The 24,116-nt window shown below is 41.0% G+C and overlaps 1 protein-coding gene across 3 annotated transcripts; it reads left to right on the top strand.

Moving 5' to 3' along the window:
* Window positions 1–3,244: 3,244 nt before the first annotated feature.
* On the top strand, window positions 3,245–8,650 carry LOC147622233 (CBL-interacting protein kinase 23-like). 3 transcript variants are annotated; one of them, XM_086823344.1, is made up of 15 exons: window positions 3,295–4,194; window positions 5,450–5,489; window positions 5,592–5,654; window positions 5,810–5,881; window positions 5,992–6,099; window positions 6,202–6,282; window positions 6,379–6,432; window positions 6,526–6,651; window positions 6,830–6,919; window positions 7,028–7,153; window positions 7,390–7,509; window positions 7,600–7,713; window positions 7,849–7,905; window positions 8,016–8,090; window positions 8,177–8,650. In XM_086823344.1, the coding sequence occupies exons 3-15, from the start codon at window positions 5,613–5,615 to the stop codon at window positions 8,246–8,248; spliced, it is 1,137 nt and encodes a 378-aa protein (XP_086679470.1). In that variant the 5' UTR covers window positions 3,295–4,194; window positions 5,450–5,489; window positions 5,592–5,612; the 3' UTR covers window positions 8,249–8,650. The 3 variants fall into 3 exon arrangements, with proteins under 3 accessions (XP_086679469.1, XP_086679468.1, XP_086679470.1); XM_086823343.1 differs by lacking the exon at window positions 5,450–5,489 and having other exon boundaries at window positions 3,245–4,194; window positions 8,199–8,650; XM_086823342.1 differs by lacking the exon at window positions 5,450–5,489 and having other exon boundaries at window positions 3,245–4,194.
* The last annotated feature ends 15,466 nt before the right edge of the window (window positions 8,651–24,116 follow it).

Here is a 24,116-nt window from a genome sequence, read left to right as displayed (position 1 = left end):
CTCTTCCCTACACCCTTCTTGTTTCACATTGTACACAGCTTTTGTCTAATTATGTTTCGTAGTGTCGCCAAATCTTGGACATATTCATAGATTTTTGAACCTTCCTATCATCAACCAGCGAGGAAGTATATTTTTGCTCCCCATAGACCACACCCAAAATAAATGATGCTCGTTGCTCTCTCACTTGTTCTCGCTCCCTAGACGCACCCCGCTTCACGATGGTGGTGGACAGTTGCTACATTTGCTAGTTTCATGTTCCTCCGACTAAGCTGAGTAGTCTGTTGCGTTTTGCGTGCTGCTTGCTATGTTGACAAAAAGGGGCTGATGATTGGTGCTGCTACTCGAGCTGCTCACACAATGTTGTGCGCTGCCTTTCTCTATTGTTGTGAAACGACAACGATGATGTGCTATGCTACTCACCTTTTTATACTCTTCTTCAGCTAGCCGCCTTTCCAATAATGACATGAAGCCTTGTTGCTTCAATAGTCTTTCTAACATAATCGTAGGGCTCTAGTGTGGCTTCATTTCTTGCTTGTAGTGTTTATGGTGTGGCTGCTACTATAGACGATAGCTGATGGAGTTCTTACAACTCTTTGCTCAGTTTCTTCTGCTCATAGCAACACTTCTTGCTTGCTTCGAGCTCTTTAACAACTCTATGCTGCCTAATTTAGTCTTCTTGCTTACAAACTACTCTATTCTTCCTCTTCTGTGCTTCTTGCTTAAAGAAGACGATAACAAATGAAGGTTTGCTTTTATGGATGGTGGAGATGACCTCCTCCCTTGTTTCACAAGACTCTTACTTCTCTATCTTATTGTTAGCTATTGTGGGCTGCTATTTAATGACCTTGACAAGATTTGCTTCAACCCAATTAAACTCTCTAATGTACTCTCCTAAACCTAGGCTTAATCAAATGCTAATGAGCTGAACTAAACTAGGAGAGCTATAGCTAAGCTCTAATACCCTGTTGAGAAACACAGATCAAGCTCTCCTAATGACAAGACATCTACCTAACTAATACTACACTAATGATAACACTAATCTAAGGTGGATAGAAATGAAGAAAACTCATCATGAGTATGTGCTAGTTAAGATGTACTCAAGTACAATTAGACACCAAGATGAATTAGCTTGGATACATAAAGAGACTTGAGATAAGTGCAAGTGATATATTCATTGCTTGAAATGATCCCCTTTTATATGAGGAGGTACACCCTTGGGCTTGTATGTCAATTCGGGATAATTCCCTTTGCTCATGTGGCTTCATGCTAGACTTTGCTCTTCTTGGCTACTCATTCTCACTCCCTTTTGTGCACTTTGGCACCACTTTCTCAACAGAACTCGCTAACTCTCTCTCTCTCTAACTCACTCTCTTTACCTTTCTCTAACCGCCTCTAACTCTCTCTTACTCTCTCAAATTGACAAACTCTCTCTCTCTCTCTCTCTCTTTCTCTCTCTCTCTCTCTAACACACACACACTCTCTCTAACTCTCTCTCTAACACACTCTCTCTCTCTAACTCCCTCTCTTTACCTTTCTCTAACTCTCTTTTTTTCTCTTTCTAACCCTCTCTCTCTTTCTCTTTCTAACCCCTCTCTCTCTCTCTAACCCTCTCTCTCTCTCTCTCTCTCTCTCTCTCTCTCTCTCACACACACACACACACCCCCCCCCTCAAATAAGATGTGTGCGTGTGTGCGTGTGTGTGTGTGTGTGTGTGTGTGTTTATATTTATATTTATATTTATATACTATTAATAGTATAGTATAGCGTAAAAGAGTAGTATAGTATAGAAGAAGAGAAGAAAGGGGGGAGGCCCACGTGGCAGCTCCCGAATAAGGTATTAGAAGAAGATTCATAGTTTTGAAGTGGATGTCTCTATATCTTTTCTACTAACTTGTAGGTTATTTTTGGGCATTAACATGTGCCAATTTATAAAAGTGTGTGGATTATTCAAATACTTACGTATTGGTGTTTTACTTCTTTAGCATCATGCCATAAGATTACTATTTAACATGCATGCACTTCCCTCATATCATCCCACTCCTTACAAGTAAGGCATGATGCAACTTTACCATTTTTATTAACTCATCATACACCCACATAAGCCTTGAGGGAACCCTTTGAAAATGAAAGTGTTCAATGCATCACTATCCAATATTGATTAGTTGCAAATACTTTATGTGTTAAATCGAGCTTTGTACCACATTTCAAAGACAAGTGTAAATATTTATGCATAAGCCAAGCATCAAGGCTTCTACTACCTTACTTTTCAAAGGACACTTTATGGGCATGCCTCTCTTGGTGAGGAAAGTCTTTGTGGGTCATGTGAGAGCCAAGTTAGCCCATGCGTGGTGAAGAGATGATTTAGATGTTTGGTTGGTTGAGGGATTCTCAATTGTCGGTGAATATCCTAGGGGATTGTTTTTTGTGTTCATGATCCATGACCCCTGTAGACACCCATGGCCCTTTTCCCATTTACAAAAGAAAATGAAAAAGCACGGTGAAAAAGGAATGTGGGCGGAAGAATGTGAAAAGAAAAATTAACAAAGAGTAATTTCAATGTATTTTAAACATTAAGGGTTTGTTTCAAAGCTCACCAAAATGATTGTTACACACATGAGGTTGGGATTCAAAGTAGGGGACTTTCGCACCTTGGGTTGGGATTCAAAGTAGGAGACTTTCGCACATGAGGTTGGGATTCAAAGTAAGGGACTTTCGCACATGTTGATGGTCGTGGTCCATCGTGCTTGGGAAGAGCTAAAGCATGCGCAAATGTTCACCAACTTGTGAGGCAAGTTGATGGGAGCTTTAATCGTGGGTGCTACCAATTTCTTCTATTTAGCAAAACAGTCAGTGTCCAGGGTCCATGAGAGTCCAAGGCCCATGCTAACTCACACTGAGATGACTATAGGGTATCAGGGCCTAAACCAAGGGTTGGTCATCAAAGTGGACATGGTTTCTAGTTAAAAGTGTGTTGGTTTAATTATTTGAGGTATTACATTTTCTCGAATCAAACAATAATTGAAACTACAAATTTTTTGTGATGTGATAAAATAAAAGATTAATTTTAGATTTTGCACATATACACATTGGTTATGTGGACCCTTTAATATACACTTGTCAAATGTTGAATTATATGAGTAAAAGAAATTGAGAGTCTCAAATATCATTTTAAAAAAAGGGGGTTCCCAGACCATGGGTTCATTTACTAATATATATATATATATATATACATTTGTTGCATTACATTTACACACACACGATTTTGATATATTGTATATTCCAAAAATAAGAAATAGGCACCGTCCCCTTTCTATGAACTAAAAAGGCAAAGCAGTGCCCACACGAGAAGAGTGAGCGCAGCTACGAAGCAGAGCTTACCAAGCTGTTGTAGCAGAATTAGGGTTAGGGTCTTTCTCTCCCTGATTATTTTGAGGGTTAGCGTTTCCTCGCCCTTCAAGCAGGGTTAGGGTTCTCTCCCTCCTTCAACAAGTTTAGGGTTAGGGCTTTGTCCCTCCTTCAACAGGTTTTAGGTCAGGTTTATGGTTTTCTCTCCCGTCTGCTAGGGACTCCTCTCAGCTTGCCCCCAATCTCATACTCTTCTATTTCTGCCTTTATTTTCAGCTATCTTCTCTTTTGAACCAGATTGGTTTCATTCCTCAATCAGATTTATCTACAGTTGGTTCTATTTAAGCCTATTTAGTTGCGAAATTTCAACCCGGAAATTTGAAGTACATTACTGTACTAATCAGCTCAATTCTGATTCTATTTAAAAAATCAGCAAAAAATAATAGATTTTTGGGGTTTTTTTCCCCCTTGCTTCCTTTGGTTGAAGCATTAACAGAAGAAGCCCCTCCATTTGTTGGGTTTTTTTCCCACTTTTTTCTTCCTTCAATCGCAAAGGCTCTGCAGAGATTATATAGTCTAGTTTTGAATTAAAGGATAAGAAGGTTCAAAGGCCTTTCAGGCCTTTCTTAATCTTAAGCCTCTCTGTGATTACAGAGGGGTTTAGAGAAAATGAGTGATAAAAGCAACTCTAATCTGAGGACCAGACTGGGAAAGTACGAGCTTGGCCGTACACTGGGATCTGGGAACTTCGCCAAAGTGAAGCATGCCAAAAACCTGCAGACAGGCAAGCAGGTTGCCATCAAGATCTTGGAGAAGGAGAAAATTCTCAAGGACAAGATGGTTGAGCAGGTACAATTCATCTACCTAGTTTGTAATTTGTGAAAATCAAAGTCTTGTTGTGGTATTATATCATTTGTCTAGTAATTTTGTGAAAATCAAAAGATTATTGTGGTGTTAATCATTGATATAGTTTATATTTTGTGAACATTAAACATATTTTCCTTCTTTTCAGAAATTAATTAGACCATCCTTAATGTGTAAAAATTAAAGGATTATTGTGGTATTAATTTTTCTTTTTTCATGAAAAAGTAAAGGATTATCTATAATGTAGTCAAAAACATCTATAATGTAGTCAAAAACATCATTAATGGGAATATATTCAAGTACTGCTGTTTTTTTTATGATTATTTTTTGGCTGTATTTTCCTTCATGCAGTAACCATCTAGATACCTTCAAACTATCCATATCTCATAATTGCTGATTTTCTTTTTTGGTTTTTATTTTTGCGGTTTTTGAAGCCATTTTCCTTCCTTCTATTGGATATCAATGCTCCACCCTCGTATTGTATTGTCTTGGCACCGGCTACTCATGTTTGTAGTACGGCCCCCCCGTTATCAAGAGTAGCCATGGTTGAGAAGCCCGGGTGCCAAGCATCCCCATATTCACACGGGAAGGTGGTCTAGGAGGCCAGATGGTTTAGAGACAACTTGGATTAGATTTGGCACGTTGCCAAATAGGCTACATGCTATACTCGACCAATATCTCATAACGGTCTTGGACACTTGTATTAACATTTTGGAGCCCGAACGGGGCCCAAGATGAGCCCGGATGGCCGAGTCTATACTAGCTTACATCACTGTGAGTTTACTCCCTAGCTTCTACTAGCATACATTAGTATGAGTTTGCTCCCTAGGTTCTACTAGTATACAAACTCCATCTTAGTAGTTCCAGACTGGCTATTGTATTACTTTAGTTATACTCTTCTCTATCTATGCTACTGTGTAATTTGAGTTATAAAGTTTTGTGCTGTGTGAAAGAGCCTTCCCAACTCATTTCAAGGCTTTTGCTGTGGGTTTTCTTTACAGAGATTTTGGCTAGGTTTTTTTTTGTGTGTGTGGAGTTTATACAGTTTTCTTTTCGGCCTTTGTCCATTATTAGTGAAAATTAAAGATTTTTTATGGGCTTCTTTTCCTGCTTGTCTTCTACATCCAAATCCTTACTTTATAATCAAAGTTTTGTGTACTTTGTAGACTTTGTTTTGCAAAAATGCCAGAAGTGAATGTGTGGGGATTTTTTTATTGTTGATGTTTGTGTATGTATGCAGCGTGCAAGCATGGGCTCATGCATTTTAGGGGGCTGGGCCGGTGGGTGTTCCAGGTGTATCTACCACTTGATTATTTTTTTTGTTTCAGGATGCACACCGTGTTTTAGTTTTCTAACTGGGTGCCTTCTCCCTTGTTTTGCAGATCAAACGGGAAATCTCTACAATGAAATTGGTGAAGCACCCTAATATTGTAGAACTGTACGAGGTGAGCAATGCGGTCGACAACACTCACTACTTAGTTAAAGCTTCAATCACATGGAAGTCCCCAAAAAGAGCACTACCTCAAATTTTGTGTCGTTTTCCGAGGTTTCTATTGAGGATTTGCTGGTCTGCTTAGCCTACTCACTCTTTTTGGCTCAGGTTATGGCTAGCAAAACAAAGATTTACTTCGTTCTGGAGTACGTGACTGGGGGTGAACTTTTTAATAAAATTGTAAGTGTCCAAAAACTCACAGATTGCCTTTGCTCAGTTTGGTTTGTGTGAAGTTTTGAGGCAAAAACCTCATTGCTGATTGGACTATGTACATGATTGTTCCCGAGCAGGCCCGCCAGGGAAAGTTGAAGGAAGATGAGGCTAGGAAGTACTTCCAACAACTTATCAATGCAGTGGATTACTGCCACAGCCGGGGTGTTTATCATAGAGATCTCAAGGTCACACATCAATTAATGCTACTGTACAATGGTTTCAGAGCTGTGTTCAGTTCTTTGGCACATCTCGTTTTGTTAAAAGACGCCACTTTGTGACCTATGCAGCCGGAAAATCTACTTCTGGACTCACGTGGAAACTTGAAAATTTCTGATTTTGGGCTCAGTGCATTGCCACAGCAGTTTAGAGTGAGTATCTGGTCTCCTCGGGTATCCTTTCAATCCAACCAGAAATACATGTTTCCCTCCTCACATTTAATTGTGTTGGTGATTCATCAACTGCAGGAAGATGGGCTCCTTCATACTACCTGTGGTACTCCTAACTATGTTGCTCCCGAGGTACTACCTCACCACCAGAAGATTGACTTGTGATTTCTCTTGTCTAGCTTTTTGATCACCATGTTGAAACAATGTTTGTCTTGCTGTGAACAGGTTATAGTCGACAGGGGGTATGATGGTGCAAAGGCAGACCTGTGGTCATGTGGAGTCATCTTGTTTGTTCTTATGGCAGGATATTTGCCATTTAACGACACAAACCTTGTGAATTTGTACAAGAAGGTACTTCTTGATGACGGCTATCACTGCACAAAGGCACACACTAAAGAAGCACATGGGATTGCAATCATGGGTGGGAGTACAGCAGTTTTCATGTATTCCAAAGATGAGCTATACCAAAATGTTACACAAAGTACAATTTTACACCTGATTCTGCCTGTTGCTGGTGGTGTGGCCACAGATCTATAAAGCAGACTTCTCCTGCCCGGCATGGTTTTCTCCAGGAGTCAAAAAGTTGATCATGAGGATATTGACACCAAATCCCAAGCACGTATGTGCCATTCCCCACCTCATGAAATGCTGCTATGTTTAATTTGCAAATATATGTTTTTGGCCATATCAGCCACTCTCATGAACATATTTTTTGTACCGATTCCAGCGGATCAATGTCCCTCAAATCCTTCAGGACCCATGGTTCAAGAAGGGCTATAAACCAGAGAAGCACGTGTTCTTCCAAGACGTCAAGCTTGATGATGTGTATGCTGTTTTCAATAATGAGTCTAGTGTAAGGACCTCCTACATGGTTCGAGTTTGCATTTGGAGAGATTTTATTTGTCCGTGTAGTGGGTAGGGATGTGTGAACATGTGAACACAAGAAGATCTCATTTTTCTGTGCCAGTGGGTAGGGATGTGTGGGCTTGTAAACACTGGTGTGTTTGTGAAGTCGTAGATGTTATGGCTATGCTAGTGCATTGTGTTCAGGTGGAGCTTTTTTGAAACTGTTGTTTTCTTCATCTTCAGGATCAGCTCGTTATTGAAGAGAGAGAGCCCAAGAACCCCAAACCTACATTGCTCAATGCTTTCGAGCTCATATCCTTGAACAAGGGGCTCAATCTCTCAGGATTGTTTGAAAAGAAAGAGGTAGCAAGTTCACCGCCTTTTCTCCTTGACAGCCAGCTGCAACCTGGGCATGCTCTTATGTTAACATGGTTTGTCTTCTCATACCTGTAGGAGATGAAGTTGGAGAGTCGGTTTGCATCAAAACATCCAGCTCTGGAGATCATATCGAAGATGGAAGAAATGGCAAAGCCTCTTGGCTTCAATGTGCAAAAGTGTGACTACAAGGTAAACTTTTCTTCACCTTCTGCGACCACCTTGCTTGTCTGCCCTCCTCTGTCTGCACACTGATGCAAGTTTCATATTTAAAGGGATTTTTGGGATGCAAAATCCCTCATAGCTTTGAACTGGCATTGTTATTAGATGAAGTTGCAAGGTGCTGAGACAGGCAGAAAGGGACATCTATCCATTGCAACTGAGGTATATTTTATCAGTGCTTCATGTTGCCGTTGTGAACGGTATTTCAAATTTCTGCAAGCTGGCCTTCCAATCAAGTACTAAAGGCAACTCTTCTGCATTGCTCGAAACAGGTATTTGAAGTTGCCCCCTCATTCTTTCTGGTAGAGGTGCGGAAAGCAGGCGGTGACACCTTGGAGTATCACAAGGTGAGTAAAGGCATGTTTGTCTCTCACATAATGAAAAAGCCAAGGTTTTTGGGTAAATGGGATTTATTAGGTCTTTGTTTGTGCAGTTTTATCAGAATTTTTCAACAGGACTGAAGGACATAGTGTGGACGACAGAAGAAGTTGATGTTGCCACTTGATGGGTTTGAGTGCTGTTGGGGATGTGCTGTCGACATGCAACAGAAAGATTAGGATGTTTTCAACTGAAAGGGACACAGTTACTTCAATTCCATAGATTGGCATGTGGATCCATGTAGGAAGATACACTTTAAGGCCAACATATTATTTGGGAAAGTGGACAAATTGCTGTTTGGATACCACATTTTCTACAACCTGCTTCCGCAAGGAACACCCAGGGCTGCAAACCATTTGTAAAATACAGATTTGCAGTTGTAGCTGTAAATATTCACTCAAAAAACACCTCTTAATGAAAAGGGTAATGTAGCTGTAAATATTCACTCAAAAAACACCTCTTAATGAAAAGGGTAATGAAGCCTTCAAATGTCGTTTTACGAGAGCACTAATATAATCTTTTGCTCCAATGGCAATGCCTTTCACATGTTTTTTTGAACCACCTTGGTGTGGTGTATCATTAGAGATGTGCTATTAGAGAGTAGTAGCAAACCAAAAAGCCCTTGCCCTAGTCACTTTAGTGTTGTTGATCAACCCTTGTGTAGTCCAAGCAGAGAGCCCTTGTGTAGTCCAAGCAAAGCCCTTGTCCTAGTCATTTTAGTGTTGGATGCTAATCAACCCTTGCGTAGTCCAAGCCTTGGATGTGCTCCAGTGGGCATGACATGGTGTCTGCTAAGTTTCTATATGAGAACATCATTACCCGCTTTGGATGTCCATTTGAGCTAGTGAGTGATCCAGGTAAACATTTCATCATGATGTTATTAAAAATCTCACTAACACATTTATGATCACGCACCGTAAGTCAACGCTATATTACCCACAGACAAATGGCCAAGCAGAGAGTGCCAACAAGGTTCTTATTTCGATATTGATAAAGACTGTTGAGGCTTGACACACTTACTGGGAGTCTATGCTTACCACAACTTTATGGGTTTATCGCACATCATACAAAGTTGCAATTGGGTTGCACGCCATTTAAGATGGTGTATGGACTTGAGGCAGTAATGCCTTGGGAGTTCATGATCCCTAGCTTAAGGGTAGTTGTAAATGAAAAGCTTGATGGTAATGAATTGGCTGATCGGTTGTTGGTTTAGAACAACTCACAGAGGAAAAACCAAATGCAGTGCAAAACATGCTAACAGAAAAGGACCGAAGAAAGAAGTGGTTTGACCAAAATCTTAAGGATAAGGAGATCGAGGTAGGGGATCTTATACTTATGTATGGGGTTCGAAGTGAAAATCTTAAGGATAAGGAGATCGAGGTAGGGGATCTTATACTTATGTATGGAAAAAGAAAAATCTCAAATATATTGGAAAGAAACCATTTAGGATTTGTGAAGTTACTTTGTAAGGTACTACACATGTTCAGAATCTTGATGGAGTTGAAACTATCGGTTTCCTTAATGGTAGTAAGTTTAAAAAATACTATGGAACTCTTACCGCCATGGAAAGGGCTACTCAAAAGAAGATCCAATCCCAATAGGAGGCAAGGGAAAGACAGGCAAAACTTCAACATGATGTCGGGAAGCATACCTTGGACCTACTACACAAGCGTATGTTGGAGAGGTAATCAACAACATGGAGGATCATATCCCAGCTCTCTGAACACCCATTGAGTTGTCTAGTCCCTATCGTAAAGTGTTCTATAATGCTATGCTTGACATGGGTGTTAGTCACAGTCTACTCTCCTTTCGTATATGGAATCAGTTGGGTAATCCTCAACTTGAAAAGTCAAACATGAGAATAAGGGTTTAAGTGCCAAAAATACCAAAGTACTTGGTTTGCTTATAACTATCATATATGGTGATAACGGGCACTTGGTTGGTAGCTTGGTCATGCCCACACGAACTTTTAGAAAACATGTCGTTCTTGGATGGATGGCGGCTCAATGCGGAATCGATTGGGCCATAAGGAGTGTCTCAATGGTAAAAAAATCTAACCCCGCACTTTTACACTTCACGAACATTGCCTTCACATTAAATGCGTTAGACCAGTAAGGATTTGAATGCCGCAATAACAAAGCCTTAACATCGATACGATCCAATGGCATTCCCTCTCCATCAACATCCACTTTATCACCACAAGCTTCTTCATCTTCAAGCTTCACATCTGCATCTACCTCCATATTGAATCAACTACCAATAGGGCATCAACAAAGAAATCCACAACCTACCCTTAAGTGGGTCCCGAAAGCCTCTCCACTAGTTCTCAATCACCAACCCACTATCAAAAACCTAGAAGGCCTCGTTGTCTCGCAACAAAAATCAATCCAAACCACAAGTTACCTCTCGATGGATTCCAACTCGTCTTCTTCAAGCTCAAGGCTACTACGATGGTAACACATGGATTTGGGTGCCGAAGACGATGCAGATGTCTATAGTCTCATCATTCACAGACACATTTGTCGGCCAATCAACAATCTTTGCCAACCCTAATGCCAGAGTAGACAAGGGAAAACAAATTGCTATATCTTCATTGCCAACATCCCACAAGATTTGGATTCTAAAAACGGTTCAAAAGATGAACTGCCCCTTAACAAAAGAAGACTCTATCAAAGCGTCGAGTTCCCATGAAGCCTCTACAAGTTCTTCAACACCTGATCACCCTCCATTTTCAAAAGTACTTCACGAGAGTCTAATACTTGAGGAAAGGCTTGCTACCTAACAAGTTCTCGCATCAATGTCAACACCTCTCCAAGAACCTGCAAGTCCTATCCGTGCTTATGAAAGAATATTACCACCTTTAATCCTCGATTACTCAACAACATCAACAACCAAGTGTGCCCCAAAGCAAGAGTCCCCACTGGATAAAAGCTGGAGAGGATGGCTATAGAAAGCTTACATAAACCTCCGTAAAGTCCAGGGAGGAAGGGGGGCATTTCGGTAAAGCCTAAATCTTTACCCTCCATGTTTGGCTCCCTGATAAATTTCATGTCCATAAATATCACGAGACGGAGCCTGTTGGAATATAGCTTGCACTAACATGTATACCTATACTAAAAATCTGACTAACCATAAAAATAAAATAAAAGATGATGAGAAAGAGCACATATTAAAATAAAAGAATGAAGTATGGATTTGATGTGACTACTACAAGCCGTAAGCATGGAATTTTCTTGGATTGATAGGAGTGACCCTATCTTGGACTCGGATTGCTTGGAATGATACCATCAAGGGCAACTAAATATTCTTCCTTTTCAAACCCACTCATGCTATTTTTATGTACCACTAGGAGAGGAATGTTGTGGAGCCAACTTTGTGGACATGTTTTACTACCTACAGTTTCATCCCCTCACAACATGTTTTAGTTGTGAGCGTCACATGTACACAACATCCTACTTATGTTTGCACACTATAGAACTTATTTTAGGTCCTATGAAATAGGACTCTTGCAATCCATGGTAGGAGAGACATCACCATGACATGATGACTTTACCCACTGGGGAAAGATCTTATCAAGGTTTACAAGAATCACAAGGAAAGTTCTCAACCTTACAAGTACAATTCACAAGACTGACTTCCCAACCATACAACTAACCAGGTGTATTCTAAACCCATCCTCAACTTATGCTATTGTTCTGAATTTCAATCTTTTTTATAATTATCCATTTAAGTTTTGTTCAAATGCTTGCTTGCATTGTTCTGTGATTGGTCTATTACTTTTCTAATTATTACTTGGATAACCATTGAGGATTTGATCCAAGTTTAATCCTTTTTAAAATCGATTTTAAAGTATGCCAAAAGAGTATGCCAAGTACTCCACCCTCCTTGGTGTGCCCTCTTTAGTTAGAATAGAGCCTTAGCTTAGAGCCTTTCGTCTAATGATGAAATCTGAGAGGCTCTTCCTCATTATGTGGAGCCATAAGGCCATAGTCCACATAGCCACACTAAAGCTTTCAGTGTGCACATGACTAACATCCTGACGGTTCACAAAAACACATGGAAGCCATTGCCATTAGATCAAAAGAACATGTGGAATCCAAATTCATCTTCGTTGAAACTTTTTATCTAAGTATTGAATGTGAGTAGGAGGAGCAGCATGTGTCTATGCGTCTTGACCGAGAGGTCAAGGGTCTGAAGGCTCCTCGTTGGTTGCTGTGTTAAAATCTTTTTAAGCCCTTTTCATCAAGGCATCTTTTCGATAAATTGAACCGATACCCAAAAAATAGCTGACTGAGTATTTACAGTTATGACAGCAAAATGCTCACAATGTGGCCAGTATTATGTATGTGTCGAATGCAAATAACTTTCTTCATTGCATTCATTTCCATTTTATGGCATTTGGTTTCATCGCGTGTGCGCATGGATCAATCTGATGGTAGACACAAAGCCTCTGCAGAGCAGGATGATGCGAGTGTGCAACCTTGCCACGAGATGTTGCATACAGTTGACAAGGATCTATGAAGGTTATGGACATCTGCAAGATGCTGGCACATTCCTCCCTCTTCCTATGGCAATAATGATGAAGCGTGCTTGTGTACCATGCGCAGCAAGATCAATAGGGCCAATGAAATATAAGCCCCATTTTTCAAAAGGTTGGTTGACTCTCATAGGATGCAATGGCATCATGTCCTTCTTTTGTGTGGCTTGGCACAACATTGGCACTCATCACAACCTTTTACAAATAGCACACAGCCCTTAAAAAAGTATTGGCCACAAGTACCCCAAGTGGAGTATTTTCCAAGCTGTGATTTCTATCTTGCAAAATGTCCACCTGCTACCCCCTGGTGTTCTTGTTCCATGATCATGAGATATTCATCCTCCCGTGGACAGTGTCTAAGAATATCGTCCTTACCTCTTCTATAAAGAGTTTTGGCATCCATGAGATCCCGAAATTGTGGGGACCCCAAAAATTCTTTTTTAAAATTTTTCTCATAAATGCAATTTATTAATGAAAAACTCCATGTTAGTATATTTGTATATCAAAAATATTATTTTCTACTCAGAAAAACGGATTTGTGTTAAACCTCAACAACAAGCCTCTGACAGCAAAGTTTTAATAGTCTCTCTCTCTCTCTCTCTCTCTCTCCCTCTAAGGATCTCTCTGCTTTAGCTTCTTCCTCTACTTAGCTATGGAGCCTTTGCTAGCTGTGTGTGCAGTCCCTTGTGAAGCTAGAAAACGGAAGGTTGATTTACACATTCGTATTCCTAAAAAGTATGGCAGCTCTAAAAAACCCATCCTACTGATGCACAATCTGTCCAAGCTCGTAGGATAACTAAGGAGAAAAATGTAGATCTTTGGGTTGATGGGCGTCTATCCAATTGACCCTCCATTAAGAGCAAACCCTCCTTTCAACGATTTATCATCTTTTATACAATTTGTTGGTGAAGGAGAGCTTGGCTTGTTAGGATACTGCAAAAGATTGACTACAAGTGTGGAACTTGGCAAACCCGTATTCTCCACTCTCAATTGCAAGCATCACAATTCACCCTTTTACAATGTCAAGAAGGACTTAAAACATCATCAGATAAAATAAAAGAGATCCTCAAAGAGAATGTGGAGAAGGATGCAAAGATTCAAAGGCTAGAGGAACTTATCAAACAACTCAAAGCAATGCTAAATGGTGCTCGTGAACATAAAAAGACATTGGTTGGTATAGAATCTCTTGCATTTAAAGGTGGAGCACAGAAAAAAAGGATTCGTACAACAAAGGAAGTAACATAAACTTTCATTATGCACTCAGTGATTTAAACAAAATAGTCATGATTTGTGTTCTGTTGCCATGAATTTTTTGCAAGAGGTGTGTGGTTCTAACGAAGAGGGATGGAAGGATTTGGTCAAAGCCATTCTGAATACCAAGGATATTCTCAATTATTACTGACCCTCATTGTCCTAAAATATGCCAAGCTGTTGTCAGCAATGTGGTGAGCAAGATTACCACCTCCATCGATTCTTCATCAATTGAACATGCTTGTGATGCGGCTGGAATCAGCATAAAAGAGTACCAAGCAATCCTTCAGGTTGTAAAAGATGCATTTCTAAGACAAGGGATCACTGGCACTTTATTTCCTACACTCAAGGTGATTCACAATGTCAAGCGTATCAATGATGATGTGCAGTGAGCTATAGAACAGTTTTATCACGTTGAGGGCACACTAACATTAGACACAGGGTTAAGCAGAAAGAAAAGCAAGACAACAAGTACATAATTTCACTATGATGTTTACACAATAACATCTTTGTTCATATTGAGAGACTACAACAAGCTATGGTGAAGTTCTATGGTCTTTCACACTAGAAGGTGAGAACTTGCAATTGCTACTATTCATGTTTTTCAGTATAAAATGAAGACGATTATTTTGTTTTGAATATTGTAAATTATTGTTTATTTGTAATTTTGGGGAGCACACTTTCATTTGTGCTCAAGCTAGATGAGTGCCAAATTATGAAAGGTCGGAAGCTGGAACGTATGAGCATTACACTCATGAATGAGGCCATGATATGTGCATGGGAAAAGACTGCCAAACCAAGTTTTAGTGTGCAATCTGAGAAAGAGGTCTAGTGGCTTGGTGCATTCGAGGTACCAAAGGAGAGACACATGAGGTATTGACATGGATGTTTGAAAGGACTCCCTGGATAACAGATGTAATCAAAAAGCAAATTGATGGTCAACTTTTAGATGTAGAAAACATAGGAAAGTTCAAAGTGTATTGGCATCTTGGGGGAGATTTGAAGACAATTAAATTCATGATGGGTTGTGCTCAAGGCGCGACATCAAGATGGCCTTGTCCATACTGCAATGCTCAGATTGATATTCCTAGGAAAAAAAAAGACAAACGAAAAAGGTATGTAGAAGGTTGGTTCTGTTGGGAAGGATACCTCCTCGAAAGGTCCCAAGAAAGGTCCCAAGAAAGGTAAGAAGCAACATGAAGATGCAGTAGATCCAAAAATCTGCAGAAGACTTAGGGACTCTGGAGAGACCTGTGTGCAATCACCATAAATGTAGCTTGTCCAATGCCAGCTCTTGTAAATATGCGCAAACAGCTTTGGGTGCTTGGGAAGAGAGTAAAGCAACACACTATATGGTAAGTTGTACAATAAAAAAAATAAATTGGTGTTTTAACCTGGACTTTTTCTAATTAAATTCTATTGTCATGTGTGTACAGCACATAGTTTATGCGCATGGTGCGTATTTCATGAACAAGTATGGATCACTCGACATGTGGAGTACCCAAGGGATGGAGAAATCACATTATAAATCAAGAGGGGTTTATTTAAAAAATACAAGACATGGAGGTGGAGCTTGTGCAGGAGGAACACGTATAAACTATCTACAAGAGATGTTCAATTGGAAGGGTATTGTTTAGGGAGCAAGCCCAACAATCAAAGCTTGCGCAAGAGGCACGCAAGGCTACAAAAATTCATGCTCGGCTTGAATGGTTACAAACCAATGCTCCCCATAGGCATGGTGCTTGTTGTGGCGTGCATGAATGAGGAGACAAGGGAGGCGTTGGGTTGTGCATGCACCAACACAAATCTAGATGTAATAAGGCTAAGAAAATAAGTTTAGTTAGGTTTTTTTTTTGCCCTTTAAAAAAACTATTGCTAGTTCCTTCACTCACTTCATTTTCATTTCACTTTTTTAGAGAGCTTAAGCTCAAGATCTACGTAGGCACCCACTTTTTTAGAGAGCTTAAGCTCAAGATCTACGTAGGCACCCACGTAAGGACACCAGCACATCACCACGTTAGCACAGTAGGCATAGTCATACATGGATATGGCATGCACCAAGAACACCACACGTGTTACCATGCCTTCACAAAACACAGTGCAAGGCACCCAACGACCACATACTAGCGACACCACGGAAGAGAGTGACCCTTGGGATTCTAGGACACGCCTCCTCCCACAGCAACACTAACGCACACACATGCAGGCCCTTCTAGTGGGAGCAAGCGGGTGAAGGAGACCCCACGATGCAATCACCCCAGAGATCAAGACACAAAGACTCCTCAAGCCAAGGAAGTCCCAACCTCGCCAACGCACCAACACAACACAGAGAGCTCCAAGGAGAAGGATGCACCAAGGGCATAGGGCTCTACAAGAAATCAAGTTTTATCAGAGGAACATTGGGTTGCTGATAAGAAGAGCCCCTTTCACTTGCACAGTCAAGGAGATTCTCCAACGATATAGAACAAAGTTCTGTGTATAGGGGGGATTGCCCTTGAAGCATTGCAAGAAGCCGTCGGAGGCTTACCTTGTTGGGCTGTTTGAAGACACCAACCTCCTTGCAATACATGCAAAGAGGATTACCATTTCCGCCAAGGACATGCAACTAGTTCGGCGTATTCAAGGTGAGCGCGATACGATCTAGAGATCTTAGATGTTAACCTGCATTTTGAAGCAACTCTTTTGTTTCAAACCCCCCTTTGTAAACAAGCCTATCTGGCTTTCATTTGTAACCTTCTGATAATTTAAATTTTAAGTTTGGCTTACAATGTCTTGGTGTCATCATGTTTGTTTAACATGGAGTATCTATCATGTGCCAGTTTGTCACCCAAGGCATCAGAAACGCTCCTGGAGGGCTGAGGAAGCTGTGCCAGAACAATGCAAATTTGGCCTCTGCAGAGCGGCAATGTAGGCTAAAAATTCGCATTGTTCTGACACCTCTCCCCTAGCCACTCAGGATCATTTCTGATACATTTATAATGAAGTTGAGTACACTGATGCATTTATAATGAATATGAGTACACTGATTGTGAGAAACAGTAGTTTACAAGATAAAAACACCTTTAATCATGTGTAAAAAAACATTTTTTGTCATCCAATGCATCAGAATTGCTCCTGGAGGGTTCGGGAACCTGTGCTAGAACAGTGCAAATTTGGGCTCTACAGTAGCGGTACAAGCTCAAAATTCGCAATATTCTAGCACTGCTCCCTTAGGTCCCCAAGGTCATTTCTGATACATTTACAAAGAAATTGATGGTACAAACTAGAAAAAACAATGATATACTTGATGAAAATAAGTTTGCAAAAACTGTATTGTATTCATAATAAGAAGTGATACATCATCTTCACAAAAGCTTTCTTACAATATTGAGCTTCCTTCTCTTATCGGGCAGAGTGTGCTCAAGGAGCAATTGGGATATTTCTTGAGGATCCTCTATGCCTATGCTTTTGGCTATACCTATACAAGCAAGAAGCTTTTGGCTATACTTATACAAGCAAGAAGCTTACCCCTAAATCTAGAACCAAAAACATTGAAGGCAAGGGATTTTCTAATCCAAACTATACATTTTGTACTCTGCACCATAGAGGCTACACAGAGCACCTTAGAGAGGGCTTTCAAAAAGAAGAGAGTGAAGGCAGATTGAGGGGTGTAGTCCCTGTGGGATGATGGTGATGCCATCCACAGGAAGCCAACCAAGATAGTGCGCCAACGTAGCATCATGTCCATGGACCTTAGCCTAGTCTTTGCTGCCGCCGCCGCCTCTCCCAGCAAATGCGTCAATTTCAACCACCCTTTGCAATCAAAGGAAAATTCAAAATATTTTCCTATACATAATTACAAATGTTTCTAACTTGTAAAAGTTTGATTATTACCTCTTGCTCAATGTATTCTTTTGCCAAAGTGTTGGTGGGGGCAGAGAGGTCAATCGAGAACTTAGCCTCATCCTTTTTAGATGCTTTGGTCTCCTCCATCACTCCAATAGCAGCAGCAGCAGGGGTATCCTTTTCAGCATCTAGCTTGTCTTGTAAGGTTGTGAATTCCTCCTCTCTGGAAAACTAGGGCTTGCTCCACGGTCTCAACCACACTATCCTTGACCAAAGCAATTGTCTCCTGTGCGATAGATTCTCCAAGGGGTAATATGACACTATCTAAGTGAGGACCGAGGTTGGACGTATCAAGGTCCACCTCACATTGCGTGCATATAATGCCCAAGCATTCATCCATTCTCAAGCCAGCTGCCTTTTCAAGGTCATGAAGAAATAAGTATTCTTCACCTTCCACCACAATGGTGCTCAAGAGATTGATCTCAAGCTCTGGCAGCAGCACCTTGCTCTCCTCGTGTGGGCCCCACATCTTCCACTACAGCAGGATTGTTCAGCTGCAAATCATGCACCCTCTGAAAAGTGCTTTGATGCAAGCTGCTCTTCCACATCAGCACTCGTACACCTAGTGCCTTCACTTCCTTATCATCCCTCAAATACCCTACCAACTGCAATGCAGGCATCTCTACCTCCTCATCCGAATCCTCATCACTGATGAGGAATGCAAAAGTAGCGAGCCACGAGAGGAACCTAGTTCCTAAATTGCCCCTCCCCAACCTCTTCACCTCCTGCTGCTTATTGAAGGTACTGTAAGCTCGTGCGAGGATGCAGATGTCGATGAAGCGTTCAAGGCGTTGGATGTGGGGCGGGCGTATTGTTGAATGTACTTAAGCAGCTCAACATGCACCCATCAATCATTGGGGCAATGGGGAAAGCAGATGGAGTGAGGAGCCAAGTATTGCTCCATGTATGCAATCTGCATCTCATAATGTTGGGACGCAAGGGCGAGCAACTTTTCAAAGTTGACTTCACGATAGAACATGGCAAAGAGCTCGCTCTTGCCCACCCACGGGGTGGTGGAGAGGAACTCACAAAAGTTGTCAAAGTGGGTAGCCATGTGTGAATGCAAAGAGATAGTGTGAGCTCGTGCTTGGTTTCTATCGCGTGAAAATGAGAAAGAAGGCACCTTTGGCCTATTTATAGTTAAAATTTAAAGTTTGGCCTTTTCACACTAGACTGCTAGACAAAAAAAAATCACAATTTACAAAAATATTAAGATTTTAATTAAATAAAGAGGGGTTAAAAAAGAGCCTACTACAAAATTACAAGCATGTCATCTAATCTAAAATTGTTATAATGTCTTCATTTTTTACCTCTTGTGACATTTACTTCATGTTGATCTCCATCTCCTTGTTGACTTGAAAGCTCGTCATTGCCTTCACCTCGATCCTGAAACTCTTGCCCCTCACGTGTATCAAAATAGAGACTATTTTCCCATATACCCAGTTCATCTTCAAGCTCTTCCACATGCCTACCATGTGTTGGTAGGGCTATGCACCTTGCTGTGCTGAAAGTTCAAGGTCCCCCATTTGCCATGATTCTAAGACCATGGTTGTCCCCTCCTTATGCTTCCCAATCTGTAAAATTTATAGAAAGTGGCACAATAACCAGAAAGTGTAAGGGTTAATTCTAGACATGTAGTGGAATCAGATATACCTTTCTTCTCATCAACTTGAAACTTGACTCTTCCACATTGTCAAAGCCCATGATGTTCAAGTGTTCACGCAGGTCTGCTAGGCTCCAATGCTTGCTTGCTGCCACTCGCTCAATCCATCCATTTTGCATCAACACAGCTACCTCAATAGGCACAATTTCTTCTTCTGAGGCTTGAAGTGGGATGTATGTCCCATGCTTTTGCATCCATCTTTGGTAGTGCAGACGCATGTACAAAATAGAGCGTGCCTTTAAGAACCTGAAAGACACTGTAGAATCTACTACATTGCACTTGTACACATCACCTTGATGTGACCCCTCATTAACCTCCCAACCCTCTCCTAGTATTCCTTGAATGAGGTCAGACCGTACCTCCTTACAAATATACATTGTTTTCGTTTGGTGCATTGGAATTGAACATGTGCACAAAAACATGTAAAGGACAAAACCAATTTAGCCCTGCTGACCTAGATGCCTTTGAAAACTTGAGTGATATCTTGATATCACTTACCATCTTAAACTTTAAGCATAAGATGGTCCAAGCATCAGGTTTGGGCCATTCGGGATAAATAAACCTGGTTTTTTATCTACAAAATATGAGTGAGAAAAGAAAAAGATATTGTTCTATACAAGCTCACTTGGGCTTTGAGATACAAACATTTCCTCTCCAATGGTGGATGCATGCATAGCATAGAAAACTCCAATGAGGCTTTGGAGTTTTTGTTCCTCAACATAATTAGAGGGGAAAATATCTTCAGATAGAGACATAAGAAAATGGAGAATCATAAGAAAATTTGAAACAAAAAATCCAATATTAGCATGTTGTTAAAGCTGTGTTTATATTACACTGACAATTTGAAGGAAACCTTGGTTCGCTGGCCTTGAATGTAAAGGTCTCCAAGGGTATACACATGTTGCACTATGGCAACCAGTCATTCCTTCTTAGTATGCTTGAAGCCTTGTAGCTGCCCCTTCCAATGATGTAGCATATTCCCTATTTGACGCACTCGATGTGGTCCCTTAGAGCTTGGCTGCATGTAGACCCAAGCCCCAACCCTGAATCTTGTTGGAGCCTAAAATCCATGATCATCTCTTGTGTTATGCAACACAAGCCCTTCAACCTTCTCCCTAGGTTTTCTCACATTACTGGAAGAGACCATGGTGGTAAGAAAAGAGAAGAAGGGAAAAGAAAAGCTTGTTACAACAGAGGAGTGGAGAGAAGAGAAAGTTCAGGGTTTTCAGTGCAACAACAATGGAAAGCTTAAAAGAGGGTTAGAGTTTGAGAATAGGCTTCCTGAATCTAGAGTAGACTAAAGAGGGATAGAGTTTCTACAGCAATGGAGAGGGAGGGAGCTTGAGAGGGAGAGAGAGGGAGCTTGAGAGGGAGGGAGCTTGACAAGGAGGGAGAGCTTAAGAGGGATGGAGTTTCTACAGCAATGGAGAGCTTAGAAGAGGAAGAAAGAGGGAGAGAAAGCTTGAGAGGGAGGGAGATTGAGAAGGAGGGAGAGCTTGAGAGTTATGGAGTTGCAGCAATGGAGAGCTTAGAAGAGGAAGAAAGAGGTTCAAAATGAGATTTCCTTGAGAGGGAAAACACACTTTTGGAAAAAAAAATTAAAAATTTTCACTTTTTAGGGTTTAATCCGCGCGAGATTCTAGGTGGGGGCCTCTAAGTTTGGGCCCAAAAGGTAGGGGGACAAGAGTAGTAATTAGGCCCCATTAGCAAACCAAAGCCTAGGCCCCCTAGGGTCAAAGAAGTCAAAAATGTGCACCCTGCCCTCTTCCTGTTGGTCCATTCCTAATCAAAAGTTAATCCAGGAGGCCCTCTTTGGGTCCAAAAAATTCCTAATGGAATCAACCTAGAAAAACCCCAAAAGGCCACATCACCCCATGGGCACAAAGCTATCAGTGCACAAGCACCTTCCTTCAATCATTTTGATAATGTAACAACAATCAATGCAACACCGATGTTGTCCGTGTCTTCTCCCAACAAATCAATATGTACTGGTTAACCCCTTTACCCTACTTTTATTACTTATATTAGCTCCCTAATGAGTGAGTAGAGTGATCCCCCATGGAGGGTAGAGTGGGTACATATGGGATTGTTTGTAGGTATATCGTCAAATAGTCTAATTGCCAAACCACTCACAAACCCTAAAGATAATCCTGCTACCATCAACAAACCCCAAAGACAATCTTGCTACCACCAAAATCAAATGAGCTTCCACTCATAGCTAGACCCTTGTAGGTTTATGGTTTTCAATCCGCTTTCCTCACATCCATTCGAAACTTAGGCACATAGCCTCAAATATCCTTTCCTCCCTTGTGGTCTATAACAACACTAGCCCATGGACTATTTTTGCTATGATTCAAAGCTTAGAAGCAATCTTGTGTTTGCTTAAGCTTTGCCTAAGCTTAGGCAAGCTTAAGCTAGGCATTAAGGCTTCTTGTTAGTGGCGATTTCCAACGCATGAAGAAGAAGGCCGTTTGTTGTGATTCACAGCGCATGAAGAAGAACGTCGTTTGTTGCGATTCCCACAGCCTAATATTTGGCGTGTTTTTGGTGAGATTCTAGCTATGGAGCAAGCAAAGCTTGCTTAAGCTTGGATTAAGCAAGAAATGCTCTCAATAGCTGCGTTTTCTTTGTGTTTTTTATGCACATGAACGTGGGGAGCTGCTGTGAAGAGAGTTCTTTAAGCTGCAAATTGGAGGACTACAACCATTTCCTTCAAGCCTTCAAGGTCTCAAGTCATATCAAGCATCAAGGCTTCAACATCAAGCAAAAATCATGGAGTAAGGGATACATTTTATATGTGTGAATACCATTGCTAACAAGCTTCATTACAAGTGATATATGGCTACTTTTTAAATGTTTGGAATTCCATTAGTTTGCCCATTGCATGCTAATTGCAATAAATGGGAATTCTCATGAGACTTTGAAGCTCTTGCATAGCCATTACATCTACCATTGAAAGGATTTCTTGGATGCATCATATTAGCCATTGATTTGCTTAAGCATTAAGCAAACATCACTCCTTTGGTGTTCATTGAACCAATTGGAGTCTACTTGCCATATGATTGATTGATTGGTGCATTGATGAGGGCCATGAAGTAAAGGCAAAGGGGTTGAAGTGATGCAAATCAATGAACTGTGCTTGTGAATCACATGATTTTGGATGCTATGTGGATGTTGTTTTTGTGGTGATTGATGTGATGGAGCTACTTTGGATGAATGGGGAAAGCATGAGTACATGCTCTTTGTAGTATAATGATGAAATGAAATAGCATGAGCCATGCTAAAAACATTGTAAGTACTCCTATCCTATCCTTTTTTGAAGCTACATCCACGTACACTTCACTTGTATCCCACTTCAATTCATAGTATCTAGTATACTTGTGAGGGTACCTCGGGCATTGGAGGAGAGGCCCAGGGGGAGCATGGCATGAACTCTCCCTGTCGACGTGAGTGCTTTTGGTAAAGTGGCAAGGAGGGGGATTAGGTACTTGGATGTGAAGACTTGGCCCCAACTTGTGCCTAGAATCGGACTACGTACGAGGGTGGGAAGGCTTGGCCGGGAGATCGGCAAGCATAAAGATCTTCTTCAACACACAATCGACTATATTGCAAGAATGCCAGGGGTTATGGAAGCCAATGGTCACTTGATTGGATATGCCATGGATGTTTGCTAGTGGTTGAAGCATAAGGGTTACATGAGCAAGCATATGCTTTTGATAATGATCATTTGGGGCATTATATCATGAGTGGATATTGGGCGATTGCTTTTGCATTTTGATTGAGATTTAGGCCAAATTGCGGGGAAACTATGGTAAAATGTTTGTGATTTTTATGCACTCATAGCGGGTAAAGAAGTGAAATTAAGTCCCAAGTCGCTCAAGATCTCTCAAGGGTCTTTGGAAGTCTTGAAAGGGTGTCTTAAGGAGGTCCTGACTAGCCATCAAGTGGTTGATTCGGACACCATCTCAGGATACAAAGTGGACAATTCTGTCAGGCTGAAAACCCTAATTCAATCAAAAATAGGGTAGACTGAATTGAAGGTGTTTACATAGCTTAAGAACACTACTAAAGAGCTTCCCAATGAGCAAACAATTTCCCAATTCCATGATCGTATGGATGGTCAACTCTCATAGTTGACTTTCTGCTGAAAGTCAAAACAGAGAGGTATAGGGTTGTTCGAAGTGGTGATCCAGGGTGATAGAAGTGGTCCTCTCATCGAGACGAACGTGGCAAGCCTTTGATCTTTCAATTCTGACATTGGTAGCACCAAAAATCTTAATTTGGTACTCTGGGTGACTGTAAACAAGAGGGAATGCCTTTTCATGGACATGAATGATCATACGGTGAATAATGGCATGTCAGGGCACGCAAGTGGAAATGCACAAGTTTCCTTGGAGCACATTACTTTGGATATGCTAAAGGTTACTATCATCAAAGCTATGAAGGATGCACAAAGGGATATTTGTTTCCAAAACAGTGAGCTTTTGAGGCAAAACAGTGAGCATATGCGGCAAAGCAATGTTCTCATGAAGCAAATGTTCAATGCTATGAATGAGGGCTTCAAGAAGCTTGGTGATGGGATAAATGAGGTGCAAAGGTGTGTGGAAAAGATTGACACTTCCCTTGATATGACAAGAGGCTGGTCACAACCACAAAGGT

This window comes from Cibotium barometz, chromosome 29, assembly GCF_041138505.1.
Source record: "Cibotium barometz isolate CiBa-2024 chromosome 29, ASM4113850v1, whole genome shotgun sequence".
NCBI lineage: Eukaryota > Viridiplantae > Streptophyta > Polypodiopsida > Cyatheales > Cibotiaceae > Cibotium > Cibotium barometz.
This window is presented reverse-complemented; position numbering and strand designations above follow the sequence as displayed.